This window comes from Malurus melanocephalus, unplaced genomic scaffold (assembly GCF_030028575.1).
Source record: "Malurus melanocephalus ecotype Western Australia unplaced genomic scaffold, MMel_1.1 scaffold_927, whole genome shotgun sequence".
Lineage (NCBI taxonomy): Eukaryota > Metazoa > Chordata > Aves > Passeriformes > Maluridae > Malurus > Malurus melanocephalus.
In genome coordinates this window covers 76,996-95,964 of record NW_026624159.1, presented here as the reverse complement: position 1 = coordinate 95,964, position 18,969 = coordinate 76,996, and the positions used below count along the sequence as shown (strand labels likewise).

At 58.0% G+C, this 18,969-nt stretch overlaps 1 protein-coding gene across 2 annotated transcripts in view; it reads left to right on the top strand.

The window, feature by feature from the left end:
* RASGRF1 (Ras protein specific guanine nucleotide releasing factor 1) overlaps window positions 1-18,969 on the top strand; it is a 28,121-nt gene that overhangs the window by 3,050 nt on the left and 6,102 nt on the right. Inside the window, exons 2-19 of one of the 2 annotated variants that reach the window (XM_057386174.1) lie at window positions 5,226-5,332; window positions 6,183-6,330; window positions 9,267-9,359; window positions 9,837-10,090; window positions 10,368-10,447; window positions 10,835-11,028; window positions 11,449-11,558; window positions 12,202-12,320; window positions 12,841-13,001; window positions 13,831-13,894; window positions 14,127-14,263; window positions 14,968-15,050; window positions 15,529-15,777; window positions 16,250-16,623; window positions 16,946-17,071; window positions 17,195-17,365; window positions 17,668-17,780; window positions 18,379-18,491. In XM_057386174.1, coding sequence (XP_057242157.1) covers window positions 5,226-5,332; window positions 6,183-6,330; window positions 9,267-9,359; window positions 9,837-10,090; window positions 10,368-10,447; window positions 10,835-11,028; window positions 11,449-11,558; window positions 12,202-12,320; window positions 12,841-13,001; window positions 13,831-13,894; window positions 14,127-14,263; window positions 14,968-15,050; window positions 15,529-15,777; window positions 16,250-16,623; window positions 16,946-17,071; window positions 17,195-17,365; window positions 17,668-17,780; window positions 18,379-18,491 — 2,696 coding nt within the window. Of the gene's footprint in view, window positions 1-5,225; window positions 5,333-6,182; window positions 6,331-9,266; window positions 9,360-9,836; window positions 10,091-10,367; window positions 10,448-10,543; window positions 11,029-11,448; window positions 11,559-12,201; window positions 12,321-12,840; window positions 13,002-13,830; window positions 13,895-14,126; window positions 14,264-14,967; window positions 15,051-15,528; window positions 15,778-16,249; window positions 16,624-16,945; window positions 17,072-17,194; window positions 17,366-17,667; window positions 17,781-18,378; window positions 18,492-18,969 lie in introns of those variants that run through there. The other variant, XM_057386173.1, reaches the window with a different exon arrangement.

Sequence of the window (18,969 nt, the reverse complement as noted above, 5' to 3'; positions counted from 1 at the left end):
GGGATGGGGGTGCCCCAGGTGGGAGGGGGCACAGCCAAGGCGAGATCCTGGCAGAGGAGCAGAGCAGCCACGAGGTCGAGAGCTGATCTGACCCAGCCTCGAGGACAGGGAAGGCCCCAGCATTGGGTGAGGTCTCTGTTTCACACGTCAGCTGGAGAGCAGGAGTCCCAGCTGGGTTTGCTCTGCAGATCCAGCCTGGAGCTGGATTTAGAACCACGGAATCACTGAGGTTGGAAAAGCCCTCTGAGACCATTCAGTCCAACCATTCCCYCAGCATTGCCAAGGCTGCCACTGCTCTGTGTCCCCAAGTGCTGCACCCACACAGCTTGTGAACATTTCCAGGAACGGGGACTTCACCCCTGCCCTGGGCATCGAGGGCCGGTTTCCAGATCCGTGTCCCTGTGCCGTGGGTTATTGCTGAGCAGGAGCCCTCAGACAGAGCCGGTGTGGTGCTGAGTCAGGCAGTGTCCCCATGTGGAGCCCTTGGCTCTGGGCTCTGCAGCTCCTGAGCTGCGCTGAGCTGGGCTCCCCCAGCTGGGGCTGCTCCTGAGCTCCTGCCACCCATGGACGGGGATTTCCTTCCCCAGCTCCAGAGCGTTTTCCAGGGATGGGGCCGTGGAGCACCGAGGACACCCTGTCCTGTGGYCCCCATTCCTGTGACACTGGGAGTACTGGAGGGGAGTGGAGCTGGGAATATTTGGATACCTTGAGGACTTGCAGCAGCCCAGCAGCTCCGGTTTGCCCAGAGCCAAGCCCCAGGCGCTGCTGGTGGAGCCGTTCCTGGCAGTGGGACAGTGGGACAGCTTGGGCAGCTCTCTGAGGGGGCAGCAGTGGGGCCACAGGATCCAGCCGTGCCTGTCTGTGCATGGGGGTTCACCTGGGAACCCCCAAAAGGGCTGTGGAGGGCGACAAGAGGGGACAGATCCCATCTGAGGAGCTGAGCAGGTCACCCACAGACACCCTGAGCAGGGCARCTCCCAAGCTATTCCAGCCTTTAGGATCAATGTCCCAGGCACTTGATCCCCAGATCCCAGGCTCAGTCACAAGTCCATGAGCATCAGCCATCTGAGGCAGTGAGAATTCTTCTATCTGAATGTAATTCCATGCACTCTGATTTTTTTGTGACTATTAATTATAGTTTGTGGACTTAAACCTGAGCTATTCATCAGTGTTGAGGTAACACCGAGTTTTTAATTAATTAGTGTACTGCGTGATGCCATGAGGGGATTTTTGAGTAAGGAGGATGCTCGTGGTGTTGGTCCCAGTGATGTCTGCATGCCAGCCTGCCAGCATCACTGGATAAAATCAGGGTAAATTTGATTTATTTTAATTATTTTACAAATATTTCTGGCCGTGACTCCAGACCCTGCTCCACACAGGTGATGCTCACCTCTAGTATCCATTTCTGAATATCCTGACAGCCCGTATAGAAACAAAGGAGAGAAATTGCAGCCTCTGGGATATTTTTTCTTATTGTCAGCACGGAAATGAGCTGCTGGAGCATCCAACTCTGAGGTCCTGTTTTCCCAGAGCACATAGTATGTAGGTCAGGGATGTTAAAAGCTGCCATGGTTGGCTGTGGATTTTTAGACTCATCCATCCAGAGCAGGAAAATTCTCCTCCTCTTGCCCTTTGTGTCAGCTGGAATAACCATCAGCTTCACAAACAGGCGGATGTGGATGTGCCCGCTCCGGGAGGATGGAGGGCAGGCAGATCCGAGCGATAATGGGGGGCATTTCTGCAGCGAGGGAAGGCCCCTGTGATGGCACAACAAAACCGGGACAGGATGGCAGTCACTGCTTTGGGGYCGCTGGGGGGGTTCCCTCGTGGTCCCCCCACTCTCACACGCACAGTGCCCAGCGTGGGGGTGCTGGGAGAGCACCCACCCCCAGCTGCAGCATCCCAAGGGCTTGGTGGGCCGTTCACACTGAAACAATGTCCTTCTGCAAATCCTAAACAATTCTACRGAATTCTTTCTGGACAGCAGGGGCCTTGGTAACGCGTGTGTCTGTCGTGTGTCCCTCCCCCGTGTCCCCGCAGCAGGGAGGGCCTGCGGGGAGCCGAGTGATGGTCACGGGGCTGGGGGTGGCCCGGGGGGGCCGGGTGACTGTGGCCCGGTGGGGTCACAGGGCTCTGGGTGCCCCTGGAGGTGCTTTAATATTTCCTGTGGTGAGCAGGAATGCTCCCGCGCCGTTATTTTGGGCAGAATTGCTGTGTCCCCTGGGGCTTTGTGAAGGAAATCCCTGAGGCCGAGGTATCTGGGCATCCTACAGTGCTGTGCATCCCGCAGAGCGGGGCCCAGGGGCTGTGTGTCCTGCACTGGGGGCTCAGAASGCACCATGGAAACAGGGGAGGCTGGAAAACACCCCGGAATGTGGGACTTCCTCGAGGAATCRCATCTGCGTATTTTGGCAAGAGCAGAGGGACGGGGTTGGGATGAGGGGGGGTCCGATCACAGGGCTGGGAATTGGTGAGGTCATAAATGAAAAAAAAAAAAAAATGGGTGTAAGGAGAAGCAAAGTGATGCTGTGTATAGCTCATGGCCTGCCCCAGGGACACTGGGGATGAGCTCCCAGCGTTCTGCATGGTGCAGTGGGTGGCTGGTCCTGTGCTGATCCACGGGTCTGGTCCCATCTGTGGGTCTGGTCCTGTCCATGGGTCTGATCCTCAGTCCCTGACCCGGAAAGTTCCGCAGGAAGCGATCCCGGGCTGTTGGYGCGATGTGTCACTGTGATGGCAGAGAGGGATCATCGTTTAGGCGGAGATAAAAGGTGGTGGGAGTTTTATTATTCAAATATAAAATAACTTCCTCTTTTCCAGCACGCTGCACTTCCTGGGAATTGTGTGGGGATAAACTGGAGCGATGTGTGGAGCATGGGCTTGCAGGAGCCRGGTTTGGATCGCTGGTGGAGCAGCTTTGGGGACTGAGGCTCCTATCTGCAGCCCTGCCGGGGGGACTTTCACCCCTCAGCATTGGCTCTGCTGCCCACAGCCTTGGAACTGCTATGGACAGAACCTTCAGGAGTTTTTGGGTTTGAATTGGATGAGCCAGGAACTGTCTGACAAACCCCGTGTGCCGGGTGCTGATGTGCTGGGAGYGGGTGAAAAGGGGCAGAGGCAGTGGGGCAGGGTGGGCACCTGTCCAGGGGACCTGCTCCAGCTCCCTGCCCCAGTTCCTGTCCTGGGCTCTTGTTTTAACTCTGACGAGCCCTGAGTCTGCTGCTTTCCCAGGGCKCTGGGGAAGGTCGGGGTGCTCTAACCCAGGCTGTGCTGTGCACGCAGGGCTCTGAGCGGGTGCACTCACCCACGGGAGCACAAAGAGGCACTGTGACATCCCCACAGGACCTTGGGGCCCTGGGAAGGACAGCCCAGGGCTCACCATCTCATCCCTCCTGCCAGGCAGGGACCAKTTTGGGGGACTCCTGGAAGTTGTCCCTGTGTTTCTGGCCCCACAGGGACTCAGTTGAGCTCAGGCTGTTGGTGTTGGATYACGGAGTGGGAATGTGCACTCTGTGGTGTCGGGCTGGTTCGTTCCTGCAACACCAGGAGCTGCTGGGGACACCACGGCCTGGAAGGGGGTCCCCCACACCTGGTTGGTGTTTAGGGGGGCATTTCCAGCTTTGTCACCCTGTTGAGCTCTTCTTGATGCAGTTACAAGGGAAGGGCTGTGACAGGGAGAGAAAGGGGGTGAGATGCAAAAGGCTGGGGAGCTGCTGCAGCTCCAGAGGTGTCTTGAAGGCAGACATAGAGCTCTGGGCAGCCTGAAGCTGGGGAAGGGGTGGGTGATGGATGACGGTGTTTTATCATGGGAATGCCTCCATAAGGAGAAAGCTTGTCCACAGGATCAGTGGTGAAAGATCCTRTGCCATGGAAAGATCCATGGCAGAGGTGAAGGAGCAACATCTTCACCAGGGCGCTGCAAYAGCCCCCCAAAGGTGGAAGCTCTTTCTGAAGGAGGGCTCTGCTGTGCCCCCGGGCAGGGTGGGCTCCCGGTGTCCCTTCCTCCTCTGCCAGACCCAGAGGGGCTGGGTGAGCTCTGAGGGTGTCACCCCGAGACCTGGGCACAGGCTGGGGGTGCTGGGTCTGCCTGTGCCGCTGCATCAGCTGTGCCCCATCTCCCCGTTGTGCTGGGCTCACCCAGAGCCTCCTGKGCCTGTCTGGGGGTTCTTCTCCCCAGCACCCCTGTGCCTGATCAGGGAAGGGAAGGGCATTGTGGTGCTTTCATGGCACACATAGCACAGCCAGCAGCTGCCCGTGTGCTGCCAGGCTGCTGCTCCTGGGGCTCGAGGCAGTTTTTACCTGTGATTTTGGGTTCTCATTAAACCCAGCAGAGGAGCAGATGATGTCAGGATGAGCTCGTTCCAGTGGGTTTGGTTTAGCTCAGTTATTCCGGGCAGTATCCGGCACTGCAGCGTGGTACCTGTTTCCTTGGAGACTGCAGGGAAGCAGAGGAGCGGCACAAACCCGGCGGCGGCAGCACCGCACACAATTAGCACAAACACTGGAAATGTCAAGGGAGGCTAAAAATAGCCCCGTGCCGCGGCCACCCCCCCGGAGCCCCCGGGAGCGGGACACGAGAGACCCGGGCTCTGCTCGGCGTCACCTCCCGGGCGGCTGCGGGGCCCTGCGTGTGCCCAAGGGGCTCGCTGTTCACACAAACAGGGATGCAGCAGGGATCAAGGAATCGTTCAGGCTGGAAAATACCTCAGATCAYTGCGTCCAGCCATGAATCTGTGTATGCAGGCAGGGATCGTAGAATCTTTACAGGTGGAAAAGGTCCTCAAGACCATCACATGCAGCCATCAATCTATGGATTTGGGCAGGGATGCAGGCAAGGATCGTAGAATCATGGAATCATTAAAGTTAGAAAACCTCTGAGACCACCAAGTGCAGCCATTAAGCTATGGATGCAGGTGAGGATGCAGGTCCAGCTCAGCATCCTCACTCATCTGCCCATTCCCCAGCTGAGGGCATCCCCAGGGTGGTCACCACAAGCTCAGGACTGCAGCCCCCTGGACTCGGTGACTTTAGGTTTTCCTGAAGCCAGCTCTTTGCCCAACGGGATCTCTCAGAATGTTTCCCTTGCCGGTGGCTGTGCTGAGGGTGGCACGTTGTGGCCGGGCTCCTGGTGTTTCCAAACAATGACCCAGCCCGTGGTGGGTCAGAGGTGCTTTGTGCTGGCCCTGTGTGCAGCGTGACCGTAACCCCTGTGCTCACCCCCACAGCACTACTTCACCGTTAACTTCAACCATGAGAACCAGAAGAGCCTGGAGCTGAGGACYGAGGATGCCAAGGACTGTGACGAGTGGGTGGCAGCCATAGCTCACGCCAGGTGAGCCCTGTGCCCGTGCAGGTGRGGGTTGAGATGGGCAGGATGCCGCTGGGCTGGGCACTGCCAGCAGGCACAGCAGGACACTTCTGTCCCCCAGCCCCATGTCAGGGACCCTCATGCTGAGCACAGGCTGTGTTCACTTGTCCCCCCTGTCCCCACTGCCATCCCAGTCCCATGTCACCGCCACCCTAGCGGGCTGGCACTGCCTGTCCCAGCCTGGTGCCAGAGGGATGCCTGGTTCACCCTAAGGCTCAAAGCCCTTGGGGAACGGATAGCAAACCTGGTCAGGAGRGGCTTTGTCCAGGCTCCTGTGTGTGTGCCATGGGCGTGCTGGCACCAGTCCACCTGCCCTGGAGAGCAGTCAGGAGCCAGCACTGTGCAGGTGCTTCTCTGGGGAAGGAAAGTGCTGAGTTGGCAGCAAGGTGTGGGATCAGGTGGGAGCTGTGTGCAGGGAATGGGAGAAACACCATCCCCTGCAGCCCCTGCCAAGAGCAGGACTTTGTAGGAGCTTGTGCCACACGTCCTTCTTCTTAAACTCTTCGAATGTGGCAGGTGACAGAAGTTTGGCCACAGGTCTTTTCTGTCTCCTGTAATTTCATTAAAGTTTTCTCTGTCCTTCCTGTTTGCTCCTTGTGGGAACCCATATCCTCCCCATATGGGCCCTGTCAGAGCAGCAGCACTGCCAACTGCAGGAACTGCCCCGGTTCATTCCCCCTGCCAGGGTACGAGCCCGAGGGCCTGGGAAGGAGGAGCCCTTTGGCAAAGGGCAGCCCCCGATGCTGGGGTCGCATTCGGGGGGCGCAGGGCAGGCTCTGCGGGAGGAGGATGCTCACAGCCGTGTCTGCTGCAGCTACAGGAACCTGGCGACAGAGCACGAGGCGCTGATGCAGAAGTACCTCCATCTCCTGCAGATCGTGGAGACTGAGAAGACCGTTGCCAAGCAACTCCGGCAGCAGATCGAGGACGGGGAGATCGAGATCGAGCGCCTCAAGGCCGAGGTGAAGCGTCCGGTGCTGCCCCGCGGATGCACTGCCRCTCCTGCGGTGACCTGTGGGCGGGCGGGCGGCATCCCCGTGTGCGCGGGGACCGGGGGTGTCACCGTTGGTGTGGCTCTGCTCTTTGAGTGGCCCTTCTCTTGCATGAGGGGTGAGGGCATCGCCTCCCTTGGGGATTTTCCTGGCAGGAGTGGTGCAGCAAGTGGCTGTGACTGTGCTGGGTACACATGTCGGGCTTGGGGCGCTCTCTGGAGCTCTCTGGAGCTGGGCAGCTGCTGCAACAGGGCAGGTTTCACCCAGAAAGGAGCGCCAGGGAGTGGTCCTTGCCTCTTGAGAGTGAAGGAAACAGTGGCTGTATCCCAGAATCCCAGAATGRTTTGGGRTTGCAAGGATCTCACAGTCCTGTTCCACCCTCTCCATGTCCTCCTCTGGAATCGTTCCAGCAGCTCCACATCCCTCTGATGCTGGGAGCCGGAGCTGGGGGCAGCTCTGCAGRTGGGGTCTCATGTGARTGGGGCAGAGGGGATCTCGKKCACCCCGGAACCGCGGGGGCTCGCTGTGCTCAGTGCTGTGAGCACCCAGACGCTGCTCTGAGCAATCCCRTGGGATCAGACTGGGGTACCCCTGGCCGCAGTGTGCCCCGGGAGCTCTGGCAGTGGCTCCCCCACGCTTCGGGGGTGGGAAGGGTGACATGAGGCCGGGCATGGCAGACAACAGCAAGGTGCACAGGTGACTCAGCAGATGGTGCCAAGGGACACACGTTCCCCTGGGGCACCAGGGAGGAGGAGGAGGAGGCTCAGGAGCTGCCTGGCAATGGGGGGGGATGCTCCTCAGCATGGGGGTGCTCGGCAGCAGGGTGTACCCTGTGTCCTGACCGTCCCTGTCCTGCCTGACTCTGCCCTGCACACGGTGCCCCCCCGAGTGTCCCCTCACTGCTGGGCTTTGCCTGCAGGTGGGTGCTGGCACTGCCGGTCTGGTGGGTGGGCAGTGGGGCAGTGCTGCTGCTGCCAGCCCCTCCTCATGCCTGGCAGGGGGGTGTGCAGTGATGTCGGGGTAGAGGCAGCCAGAAGTGGATTGGYGGGGCTGAAACCTCCACCTCAAATCATTCAGAACCTCAAAATTGCACTGAAGAGATAGTCAGGGCAGGGGTGGCTTAGCCTGTCCTAATTACGGGCTATTCCTTACATTTTGAATGTTTGGGTTAAAATGTGCAGGTCAATAGCAATCCCTGACCACGTGTTGAGGTGCCCTGAAGCTTCTTCTAGTCTTGTGGGGCTGAGGAGCCACAAGCCTTTCCCAGGAGTGCTGCTCCTCCTGCTTTCTAGCAGAACAGATCAGCCCTAAAACCACCCTGTTTCCAGACTGTGCCCCAGCTTGGGGGTGATTCTCTTGGGACCACGATCCTGCTCCCCAGGTCTGGTCCAGCCTCCAAGCTGGGGTGACTTCCAAGCCCCTGAGGGACAGAGGCAGGAGTTGGGTCCAGGGAGATGGGAGACACTGTGAGCCCTGGAACGAGCTGAGTGCAGCTGCAGGATCCTGTCCCCAGGTTCAGGATGCTGCTTTCACCTTGGGTGGTTTGGGACTTTTCACTTTYCCCCACACTTTGAAGCAGGGATCAAATTATCAGCTACTACTTTAATGTGCAAATTTGCTCACTCAATTTAAAAACAAAACAAAATAAAAACATGGCACTGGCAAAAAACAAAATAAAACACTGGCACATGGCACCGCTTCCATGGGTCCCTCTGTCCTGGCAGGAAGGTGCTTTTGGTGCCCACAAAACCTTCAGTGCAGGGGCTGTGGAGGGGTTCTGAGCAGGCAGGGCTCCCGGGGAGAGCACTCAGAAAGCAAAAAGCTCTAAARTCTCCTCTAAAATCCAGTCCATGGAATGGAATGGGGTGAAACAGATGTGTRGAAGCTGGATCAGTGACCATGAGCCTGTGGCCACCAGTTCTGGTGTGTTCCTGTTTTTTCCAAACAGTCCAGACACCAAACCCTACCTTTTTTCTTTCTTTCTGTCCATAGTAGGACATTTTTCCCCTCCCAGGAAAATCCTCTTTCTAAGCTGTTTTCTTCTGTTTTTTTTTTTCTACAAAATCAAAATTCAGATCACATTTTCCCAATTTCCCACGTTCTGGATGGCACATGTGCTGCTTTCTTGCCTTTTCCTGTCACTTTTCAAGTGGTTTTGGCCRTGGGGGCCGGGACACGCGACGAGCAGAGGAGGGAGAGAAAGTACAGGGAGAAACAGTGAAACCAAAACCTGGGAGCTGATGGCTCTGATCCCACATGTGCAGGCTGGGGGAGCTGCTCCCCGCCTGCACATTTTTGGGGTGCAAATGCTGCAGATTTTTCTGCCATTTTCTCTCCAAGTTGTGTTTATTGACTTGCTGTGAAGGCTTTTTTTGGGAAATAGGGATGGGGTTTGGATTGGGCACCCAGAAGGATTTCCAGGTCCTGGCAGTGTGTTCAGAGGTCCTGAGGAGTTGGTGACAGCTGGAGGAGCCCTGGACAGCTCTTCCAGATTTCTTCATCCACTTCATCCACTGACTGAGTTCCCATCCCTGGAGGGATTTAAAARCCCTGTGAATGTGGCACTTGKGGACYGTGGTGGGTTAGTGGTGTCCTTGACAGTGTTGTGCTCAGGTGGRCYCGATGATCTCAGAGGTCTTTCCCAGCCCGAAGTGCTCTGTGGGTCTGTGGTTATTAAGACAGATCCAGCACGATGTGTCCCTGTGTCTGTCATCAAGCCAGAGGCTCACACTGTTCCCTGGCACAGTGGTGGCCCGGGATATCCTTGGTCCCAGGGATGCCTTTGGTCCCCAGATGCCCTTGGTACCCAGATGCCCTTGGCCCCAGGGATGTCCTCGGCTCCAGGGATGCCCTTGGCCCTTGGGATGTCCCTGGTGCCGGGCAGCTGCTCACCTCTGTGCCCACAGATCGCATCCCTGCTCAAGGACCATGAGCGCATCCAGGCCAGCCAGAGCAGCGCGCCCAACGAYGATGACAGTGACATCAAGAAGATCAAGAAGGTGGGTGGTGGCAAGGGTTGGCACCGGGGGGTCCCAGCAGGCGAAGCAGACGTGCTTCCTGGGGGGCTGAAGGAGGTGTCTGAGCAGGTGCTTCTTCTGGGCRTGGAGTGGGACGTGCCACGGGTGCTGAGTTACACAAGGAAGGGATCTCAAACCTCATCTTGTTCCACCCCCTGCCACRGAACAAGCAGGGCAGGGACACCTTCCAYTCTCCCKGGGTGCTCCAAGCCCCGTCCAGCCTGGYCTTGWATACTTCAGGGATCCAGGGGCAGCCACAGCTTCTCTGGGCACCCTGTGGCAGATATTGAAATGAATTGTTGGGTTTCCAGCCTGGAGGGGTCAGAACAGCACCAGGAAAAGGCAGMAGTGCACACATCTCGGTGCAGAGCYGGGTTTGGTGTCCCAGCTGCCCTGTGCCGAGCAAGGGTTGCTGCCTGGCCCCCCTCCTGTCCCTAACCCCAGCTGCTGCTCCCCCAGGTGCAGAGCTTCCTGCGGGGCTGGCTGTGCCGGAGGAAGTGGAARACCATCATCCAGGACTACATCAGGTCCCCCCACGCCGACAGCATGCGCAAGAGGAACCAGGTGGTGTTCAGCATGCTGGAGGCTGAGGCTGAGTATGTCCAGCAGCTCCACATCCTCGTCAACAACTTCCTGCGGCCGCTGCGGATGGCCGCCAGCTCCAAGAAGCCGCCTATCACGCACGACGATGTCAGCAGCATTTTCCTCAACAGGTGAGCTCCTTCCTGGGCTTCGGGAGCTCTGTGGCATCCTGGCAGCTCTGGACACCCGCTGGCCTCCCTGGCACTGGGTGCACAGTGCCGGGGCTCCCTGGGAGTCTGCAGCTCCATCATTCCCTGTGCCTGCAGGAACCCTCTGCACCACTTTCAGCAGCCCAAGGACTGCCCCTCTCTCCCTGGGCTGGGGATTTTSTCTGATTCGTCATTGTTTGCCTCTTGTTTATCTTTCTGTTCCTGGTTTGGCTTAGGCCTCTCTTGGTTCTTCTTGCAGCGAAACGATCATGTTTTTGCACCAAATCTTCTACCAAGGCCTGAAGGCGCGGATCTCCAGCTGGCCCACRCTGGTGCTGGGTGAGTGCTGCTGCCTTCTCCTCCTCCACCTCCTGSTGCTCCTTCTCCTTCTGTAACTCCACAGGCATTTGCCAATCGGCAGCACAGCACATTGCACACCGTGTCCTCGCTTGGTCACGTCAGTCACAGAGTGAAAAACCCCAAAGCAACCCAATTCTGCTGTGGCTGGATCTGCTGGGCAGTGGGAGCGGGGCTGGAGGTGCACAGGGAGGCTGATGCTGGACAACATCACTGGGTCTGGACCATCAGCCCCTTTTAAACTCAAACTGGRCAGAGCTGGGGAGCACAAGGAGCAGGAGATGGGTGGCTGAGAGGGATCAGGGAACTRTAGCAGGCCCCCAGGCATGGGCTGGAGCCTCCCACCCACCTCCCCTGCTCTGCCTGCAGCCGACCTGTTTGACATCCTGCTGCCCATGCTGAACATCTACCAGGAGTTTGTGCGGAACCACCAGTACAGCCTGCAGATCCTGGCGCACTGCAAGCAGAACCGCGACTTCGACAAGCTGCTCAAGCACTATGAGGCCAAGCCTGACTGTGAGGAGAGGACCCTGGAGACCTTCCTCACCTACCCCATGTTCCAGGTAATCACTGGAGCCAGGATTGGCCCCAGGGATGCCCAGGGAAAGGAGGTGGACAATGCAAGCCCCATCCCCACAGCTGGCATCATATGGTGGGGAGGCAAAGCCTGGGTGACCTTGGGCGAGACCCCAGTGCTCCCACACTGCTCCTGGGACCTGCCTGGGAAGACTCTGGGTGCTGCTGGCCTCCTGGTGACCCCACACCCCTGGGATTTGGGCAGGGAACAGAAGGGTCTTGGGCACAGCCCCACATTGTTTCCCCTCTTYGTTCAGCTGTGGCACCATGAGCTTTGACACTTTGACCTCTCGGGTCAGGGTGTCCCTGGCCATGGCACCACCAGCCATAGCAGGAGCAGCCCAGGGTGGGTCCCTGCTGTCCCCAGTGCCCCACACTGACTTCTCCTCTGCTCTCTTGTGCCACAGATCCCCAGGTACATCCTGACACTGCATGAGCTGCTGGCTCACACCCCTCATGAACAYGTGGAGAGGAACAGCCTGGATTACGCCAAGTCCAAGCTGGAAGAGCTGTCCAGGTGAGAGCTGCTGATCCATCCCTGGCTCTGGATGGGTCCTGGCTGCTTCTGGCCAGAGGCAGTGTTTCCCAGGGCTCCTGGATGATGAAAGGAGGGCTCTGGAGGCTGGGATCGCTCTGGGGGTTTGGTTCTGTCCCCTGTTTGGGGTTGGCAGAACTGGCGGGGCTGCTCCATGGGAAGGTGCCGAGTGCTTCTGAGACCCCCACATGAGCACTTGGAAATTGTCCATAATTCCCTGCTTTTTATCCTCTCCCTCCCCAGCCCAAGGAATGGAATCTCCTGGGTGTCAGTGCCAAACCCACCAGCACTCTTTTAAGTTCTGTAAAGAGTTTCCATCTCTTTTCTCACTCCTCCAGGAGCAGGGATATCAGAGGGGCTGGTGATAGTGAGAGGAACTCCTGCCCTAAATCTGAATTTTGTGATTTCCAAGTACTCACATTTCAATATTTATCAGCCTGGATGCACTGTCCAGGCAGAGGGACAGGTCAGCTCTGGAGCTCCTGGCTGTGTCTGGGCAGATAATTCCCTTGATATTCCTTCAGTTTTGCTTTTACCTGGGACAGCCCCACCGTATTTCCAAAGCAGTTGGGAAAACTTGTGCAGATCCCATCCCAGTTCCAATTTTCTCATCACCCTCCTTCAGGATAATGCACGATGAAGTGAGCGAGACTGAAAACATTCGGAAAAACCTGGCAATAGAGAGGATGATCATTGAGGGGTGCGAGATCCTGCTGGACACCAGCCAGACCTTCGTCAGACAAGGTCTGTGTCGATGCTGACATCCCTCCCCTCTGTGGTGAATGTGAGCCCTGTGTCCCTGTCCCTGTCYTGTGTGCTCCGGTGGCMTGTGGAATTTAAAAATATAACCCAGTTCTGAGCTTTCACTGGTCAGAAGCACRTCAGATTTAGGCAGTTTTGGCACTTTTAGGCAGTTTTGTCACTGCATTTTTCCACATGATGGTGCAGGAGGTGCATTTTGGCTGTTACTGATTCTCCACCCAGGGAAGCAGCGGGGGCCACACTGAGCTCCCGGTGCTGGTGGAGTGCCCTGAGATGTGGATGCAGGGTGGGCTGGGGGCCATGGCCCTGGGATGTGGGTACAGGGTGGGCTGGGGGCCATGGCCCTGGGATGTGGGTGCAGGGTTGGCTGGGGGCTGTGGCTGGTGCCCCCCCAGCCCCCAGGTGACCATAACCCGGGTGGCTGGAGCCAGCCCTGGCACTTTGGGGATGCACTCGGCGCTGTCCCGATGCCAGAGCTGACTGAAGGCACCTCTCCCTGCAGGATCCCTGATCCAGGTGCCGATGTCAGAGAAAGGGAAGATCACTCGGGGCCGGCTGGGCTCCCTGTCGCTCAGGAAGGAGGGCGAGCGGCAGTGCTTCCTCTTCTCCAAGCACCTCATCATCTGCACCCGCGGCTCCGGGGGGAAGCTGCACCTCACCAAGGTGAGGGGCTGGGGGAACCCTGGCAAGGGCTGGGGGGCTGCTGCTGCTCCCTGGCTGTGGGGAGGGGGCAGAGGGTAGCCTGGCTGCAGTCCGAGCTGGCCGGGCTCTTGGTGACACAGATATCCAGGGACCACCTTGCCCTCTCCTGGTGCAGCCCCAGGGATGCTGAGCTGGGAGCTGGTGCCACACAGATTTATCTGACATGGTCCTTGTCACAGCTGAGTCACGGGAGAGATTAGAAACTACAAGATCTTGATAAGAGAATATACCTTGATCTGCAGCAGAAGCCTTGGCAATCTATTCTGGAAGAAACTGGAATTACAGCCCGGACTGTCTGTAGTGCTCCTGGCTCCTCTGGTCGCTCCYCGGGCTCCTGTGTTTATTTGGGGAAGTTTGGCAGTTAATTGAGCAAGAATCTTACAGAAATTGCTTGTTACYGGCATTAAATTATCAGTTTGAAGAATTACAGTCCGTGGCAAAGAGCTGATAATTGCAACAACAGTCTTTGRGAAAATTAAATTTAAAGCTCCTATTAAATAATTTATAAACAAATTAGTTGATCAGTTCGACAAGGAAAATCCAGAGATCCCAGCGGGAGCAGCTTTTTTTTTCTAGTGAAGGCAGGCGCTGGGCACAGGCTGTGTGTGCCCCCTGGGGACATCGACCTGTCCCCATCCCTGGGGTGGGGGACAAGAATGGGGGAACCCCCAGCCCCTGGGGGTGTCCCGCTGCTGAACCCCGACTCCTGCCCTTAGTGGGGGCTATAATGGGGGGCGGGGGATCCCCAGCCCCGGGGTTCCACTGCTGAACTCCCCTTGCCCCCTTGCAGAACGGTGTGATCTCACTCATCGACTGCACGCTGGTGGAGGAGCCTGAGAGCACCGACGAGGACGGTATGTGGTAGRGGGGCAGGTGGATAAATTCAGGTGCCAATAGATTCAAGGAATCYGTGATTGAGATTTGATTAGATTATTATTTACTGACCCACACTGAGACAGATCTGACCTTCCTGGGGCAGTCAGAAACCTGAAYAAACCCTCCTAAAACCTGGCTAAAGCCCTTGCTGGGGGAGAGGGGRTGGGAAAGGCTTTCCCAATCACTGTGTGGAGCTTTTCTGTTCCAAAGCCAAAACATCAACACAAGACATTGACCACCTTGACTTCAAAATCGTGGTGGAGCCGAAGGATTCCTCATCTTTCACCGTTATCCTCGTGGCGTCGTCCAGGCAGGAGAAGGCTGCATGGACCAGTGACATAAGCCAGGTAGGACCCAGCAGGGAGATGGGGTTGGGGCTGGAGTTCTCAGGATGAGGAGCTGCCACAGCATCCCTGCTGGGCTGATCCCTGCTGGGCTGATCCCTGCTGGGCTGTGCCATCGGCTGGGGCATCCAGGTTTGCTGGTTTGCTGTGTGACTCCACCTGCCCTGGAGCTGGGTTTGCACTCCGGGAGCTTTCCTGGCACCCTTTGGGCACCGGGACTTGCTGCAGGCTGCGGTCTTGCTCAGGTGGAGCACTGAGCCCTGGGYACCCACCCAGAGGGAGCAGAGAGGCTCCTGGGGGCTGTGTGGGAGCTGGGGGGCACCCAGAGCCCAGCCATTGCCATTGTGGTGTCTGCTGGCTCGAGGGGGAGGAGGAGGAGGAGGAGATGGAGGAGGGAGGTGACACAGCCACAGCAGGGTCTGTCCCATCACTGCCCTCCTGCACATCTCGGTCTGGGGCGGGAGCTCCTCCTCTGTCTCAGACATGTGGTACAATATCCACCTGCTCTTCATTTGCTTTCTGCAAATGACCCTGAAAGTATTTCTCCCAGGTGGGAGGAAGAGGCAGAGCTCCCGGTTGAGCAGAGATTGCCCTCTGCCACCTCTGCTGTCCTTGCCTGGTGTCCTGAGGTGGGGATGCAGTGATGTGTCTGGTCTGGGTAAAACCAAACCCTGACTTTCTCCACCTCCCACTCGCGTCTCTTGCAGTGTGTGGACAACATCCGCTGCAACGGCCTGATGATGAACGCCTTCGAGGAGAACTCCAAGGTCACTGTCCCCCAGATGATCAAGTGAGTGTGGAGAGGGCCAGGACACAGCTCCTGTGACAGCCAAGCGCTGCTAGGAACCTCAGGACTGCTGTGACTTCCCTGGGACAGAATTTAGTGAAGAATAAAAGTGGTCAAGGAAGGGTGAAAGTGCCAGAAGGAGGGGCTGTTGTCCCTGGAGGTTTTGGGGTGCAAGGGCTGTGCTGGGACATGTGGGACGAGGGGGGGCTGGTCCCAGCCTGTGGGATGGGGGTGTCCCTGCCCCACTCCCTGCTGCCAGGTAGGGGAAGGGGCTTGGTGCCTGTGCACTACCCACATCCCTCTGCCTGCYGAGCACTCCACCCATTACAGGGTGTGGGTTTCCAGGTTTTCCCCCGGGAGCATTCCCACCTGCATTTTGCATGGGAACACCCAGTATGAACAAGGCTCCCTCCTGCACCGCTTTCCATGGTCTCTTGGTTTCGTTCCAGGCTGGAGCCACAGATATCTTGTTTCTCTGCAGGTCTGATGCCAGCTTGTATTGTGATGATGTTGACATTAGGTTCAGTAAAACGATGAATTCCTGCAAGGTCCTGCAGATCCGCTATGCCAGTGTGGAGCGGCTGCTGGAGAGGCTGACGGACCTGCGCTTCCTGAGCATCGACTTCCTCAACACGTTCCTGCATTCCTACCGCGTCTTCACCACCGCCCTCGTGGTCCTCGACAAGCTCATCACCATCTACAAGAAGCCGATCAGTGCCATCCCRGCACGGTGAGGCTGCGGTGCTGCCCCGGGACCTGCCCTGTCCCTGTCCCTGTCCCTGGGGTGGGGGTGTCTGCCATGGCCCTTGTCCCCTCTCTGTCCCTGGTTTCTGCACCCCACCCTGCCTGGCTTTGATGCTGCTCCAGGACCTGTTCTGTCTCCAAAGGAGCGGTGGGATCTGGCRGGACTGTAGCACTGCTCCTCCATCCCCTGCCTGCAGTCTCTGTGCCCCAGAGCTGCCCAACCCTTGTGCCACCCTGGGACTGTGTCACCTGCTCCCCATGAGCTGTGATACCCCCAAACAGGGGATGGAGATGAACCTGAGATGGCCCCACTCCTGGGAGGGCCAAGCGAGGGCTGCAGGGTGGCGGTGGCTCTGCTGTACCTGGGGGGATGGCCCAGGGTCCCAGTGCCATGGGGGGATCCCCACGACCTCCCTGGCAGGGCAGGTGCCAGCTCAGCCTCTCCCTGTCTSTCCAAGGTCCCTGGAGCTCCTGTTTGCCAACAGCCAGAACAACAAGCTGCTCTATGGGGAGCCCCCCAAGTCCCCCAGAGCCAACCGCAAGTTCTCGTCGCCACCACCRCTCTCCATCACCAAGTCCTCGTCCCCCAGCCGCCGGAGGAAGCTGTCCCTCAACATCCCCATCATCACAGGGGGCAAGGCGCTGGACTTGGCGGCGCTGAGCTGCTCCTCCTCCAACGGCTACGCCGGCGTGTACTCCTCCATGGCCCCCTTCAGCAAGACCACTCTGGACATCAACAAGCTCTATGTGTCCAGTAGCTATCCCAATAAAATCCCAGATGAAGGAGAAGCGGCCTCGGAAAAGCAAGAGGAGTCGCTGCCAGGCAAGCAAGGTGAGTCCCTGTGGGTTTGGGGATGGGGGGGCTCTGGCCCAGCGGGGCCAGTTTAGGTGCATGCACAGAGAGCTTCTGCCTCCTGAAAACTCACTGATTTTTAATAACAAAAACAAACAAAAAAACCCACCCAACCCACCCCACCTCAAAGAAACAACCCATTCCAAAACATCCCTCCGAAACCACAGGACTCTGTGCCTTTCCTATGCATGGTGGCTGCATCTGAAGCTGGAATGGATCAGACTTCAGAAAAATTGGGAAGAACTGAAATGTAACTGTATTTGTGTGCAGTGGGTGTCAAGGGGTTCCCTGTTCCTTCCAGGCTCAGAGGTGTCTGTCAGGGAAGAGTCAGACACAGATCCCAACCACAGCGATGAAGCAGAAGCTGAAACTTCGCCAACGAAATCTCCGACCACTCCCAAGTCTGTCAAGTGCAAAAATTCATCAGGTAACAAGAAAGCCAAGGCCTGTTCTGGTCTGGGGATGCCCGTGTGTCCAGGCACTGGCACGTGAGCTGACCTGTCCAGGCAGCAGCGGTGCCCACAGGGTTGTTGGATTTCCTATCCTGCAGATTTCTCACTGTTTTCCTACAACAATGGCATGGTCATGACRTCCTGCCGGGACCTGGACAGCACCCGCAGCGCCCTGTCCGCCACCTCCGCCTTCGCCATCGCCACAGCGGGGGCCAACGAGGGCACCCCCACCAAGGAGAAATACCGCAGGATGTCCCTCGCCAGYGCAGGTACCTGCCCTGAGGGAGTGCTCTTGGGGTGCCCATTTCCACCGTTCCCAGATGGGTTTCCCTCCAGGCACASCCTGGCTGGGAAGAGCCCAGAGTCCCCAGAGCCCAGTGCCTGCTCCAGGCTGTGTCCTGGCAGTCTGGGCACAGTGCTGCCCAAGGAATGTGCAGGTCACAGGTGGCCCCAGGTGATCCACTGTGTCCTGACACAGCAGCTCAGAGAGGGGGCATGCTGCTTTGGCAGCTCTAGAGCAGCTGTRAGCCCTTCCCAAGGGAGCTGTGTTGTGCTGAGGGGCCACGGGCAGTTTCAGGCTTCCCGACGGACCAGCGAAATGGAGACAAGGAGTTCGTGATCCGGAGAGCGGCCACCAACCGTGTCCTCAACGTGCTGCGGCACTGGGTGTCCAAACACTCACAGGTGGGTGGCGGGCACTCCTTCCCTCCCTCCCTCCCTCCCTGGCTCTGGGAATTTGGCTGTGTGCCGAAGCTCCAGCCAAGCTCCAGCTCAGAAGCCAGCTCATTTGGGTTTTAATGAAGCACAACAGTGTCCATGGGGAGGAGCGGGAAGCTGGGACCCCCTGGCTGGGGAAGAGGGGTCACATCCCAGTGTTTGCGCAGTCAGGGTGCAGAGGAAGGGAGCTGGATCCACAATCACCCCCTGGCTGGGTGCAGAAGGAGAGGCTCTGGGTTTGGTGCTTGTTATGGTGCTCAGGATGGAGTCGGGGCTCGGGCATTGGCAGCTTCCCCTGCTGCCCTGTCCCTCCCTGCACTGGTGACCAGGGGCAGTGGGAGCAGTGCCATACTGGGTGTCACTGGGAAGTCACACAGCTCTCCCAGGCCAGGTGATGCCGATSCAATGGTATTGAGTGAGCCTAGTGCCTTCCTGGCTGGTTGCTGTTTGCTGGGATTTTGCCAGGAAGTGGCGGCCCCTGCCCCAGCTGGGTGTCAGGAGCATCTCTACTGGGGTCAATGTCACTCCCAGCTCAGTAACTCGGTGGCTGTGCTGGCCTTGGCAGGACTTTGAGAGCAAYGAGGAGCTGAAGTTCCGGGTGATCGGTTTCCTGGAGGAGGTCATCCATGACCCTGAGCTCCTGACCCAGGAGAGGAAAGCAGCCGCCAACATCATAAGGTGAAGGGCTGTGGGCAGGAGGTGGCTTTCCCTGGACACTGTGCCAGCTGCTGCTGTTCCCACTCCCCCCTGGGAACACAGCTGGCACGAGGGCTCCAGGAGGGACTGTGCCAGGGGCTTGGGAGGTGCCCAGAAGGAAGACAAGGAGATGGGTGGGTGGTGCTGGCTGCATTCAGCCATCGGGACCTGGTAGGTGTGAGCCCCCGAGTGCATGGCTGAAGTTCAGAGTTGAGCCCTGTGGGTGTGTGGCCCTTGCTGCCTTGGGGCCACTATGGCTCCCATGGCCAGGGGCTGTGCTGAGCAGGGTGGCTCTGGCCACCCAGTGTGTGCCCAGCCCATGCTGAGGGCAGTGCACTTCCCTTCAGCAGGGCTGACATGTGAGGCCGTGTGGCCTCAGCTCTAAGGAGTGTTTTTCTCTTTAAAATGAGAAACRGGACTCGAGGGTTCTTACGAAACACAGGCTGAGTGTTTCACCCAT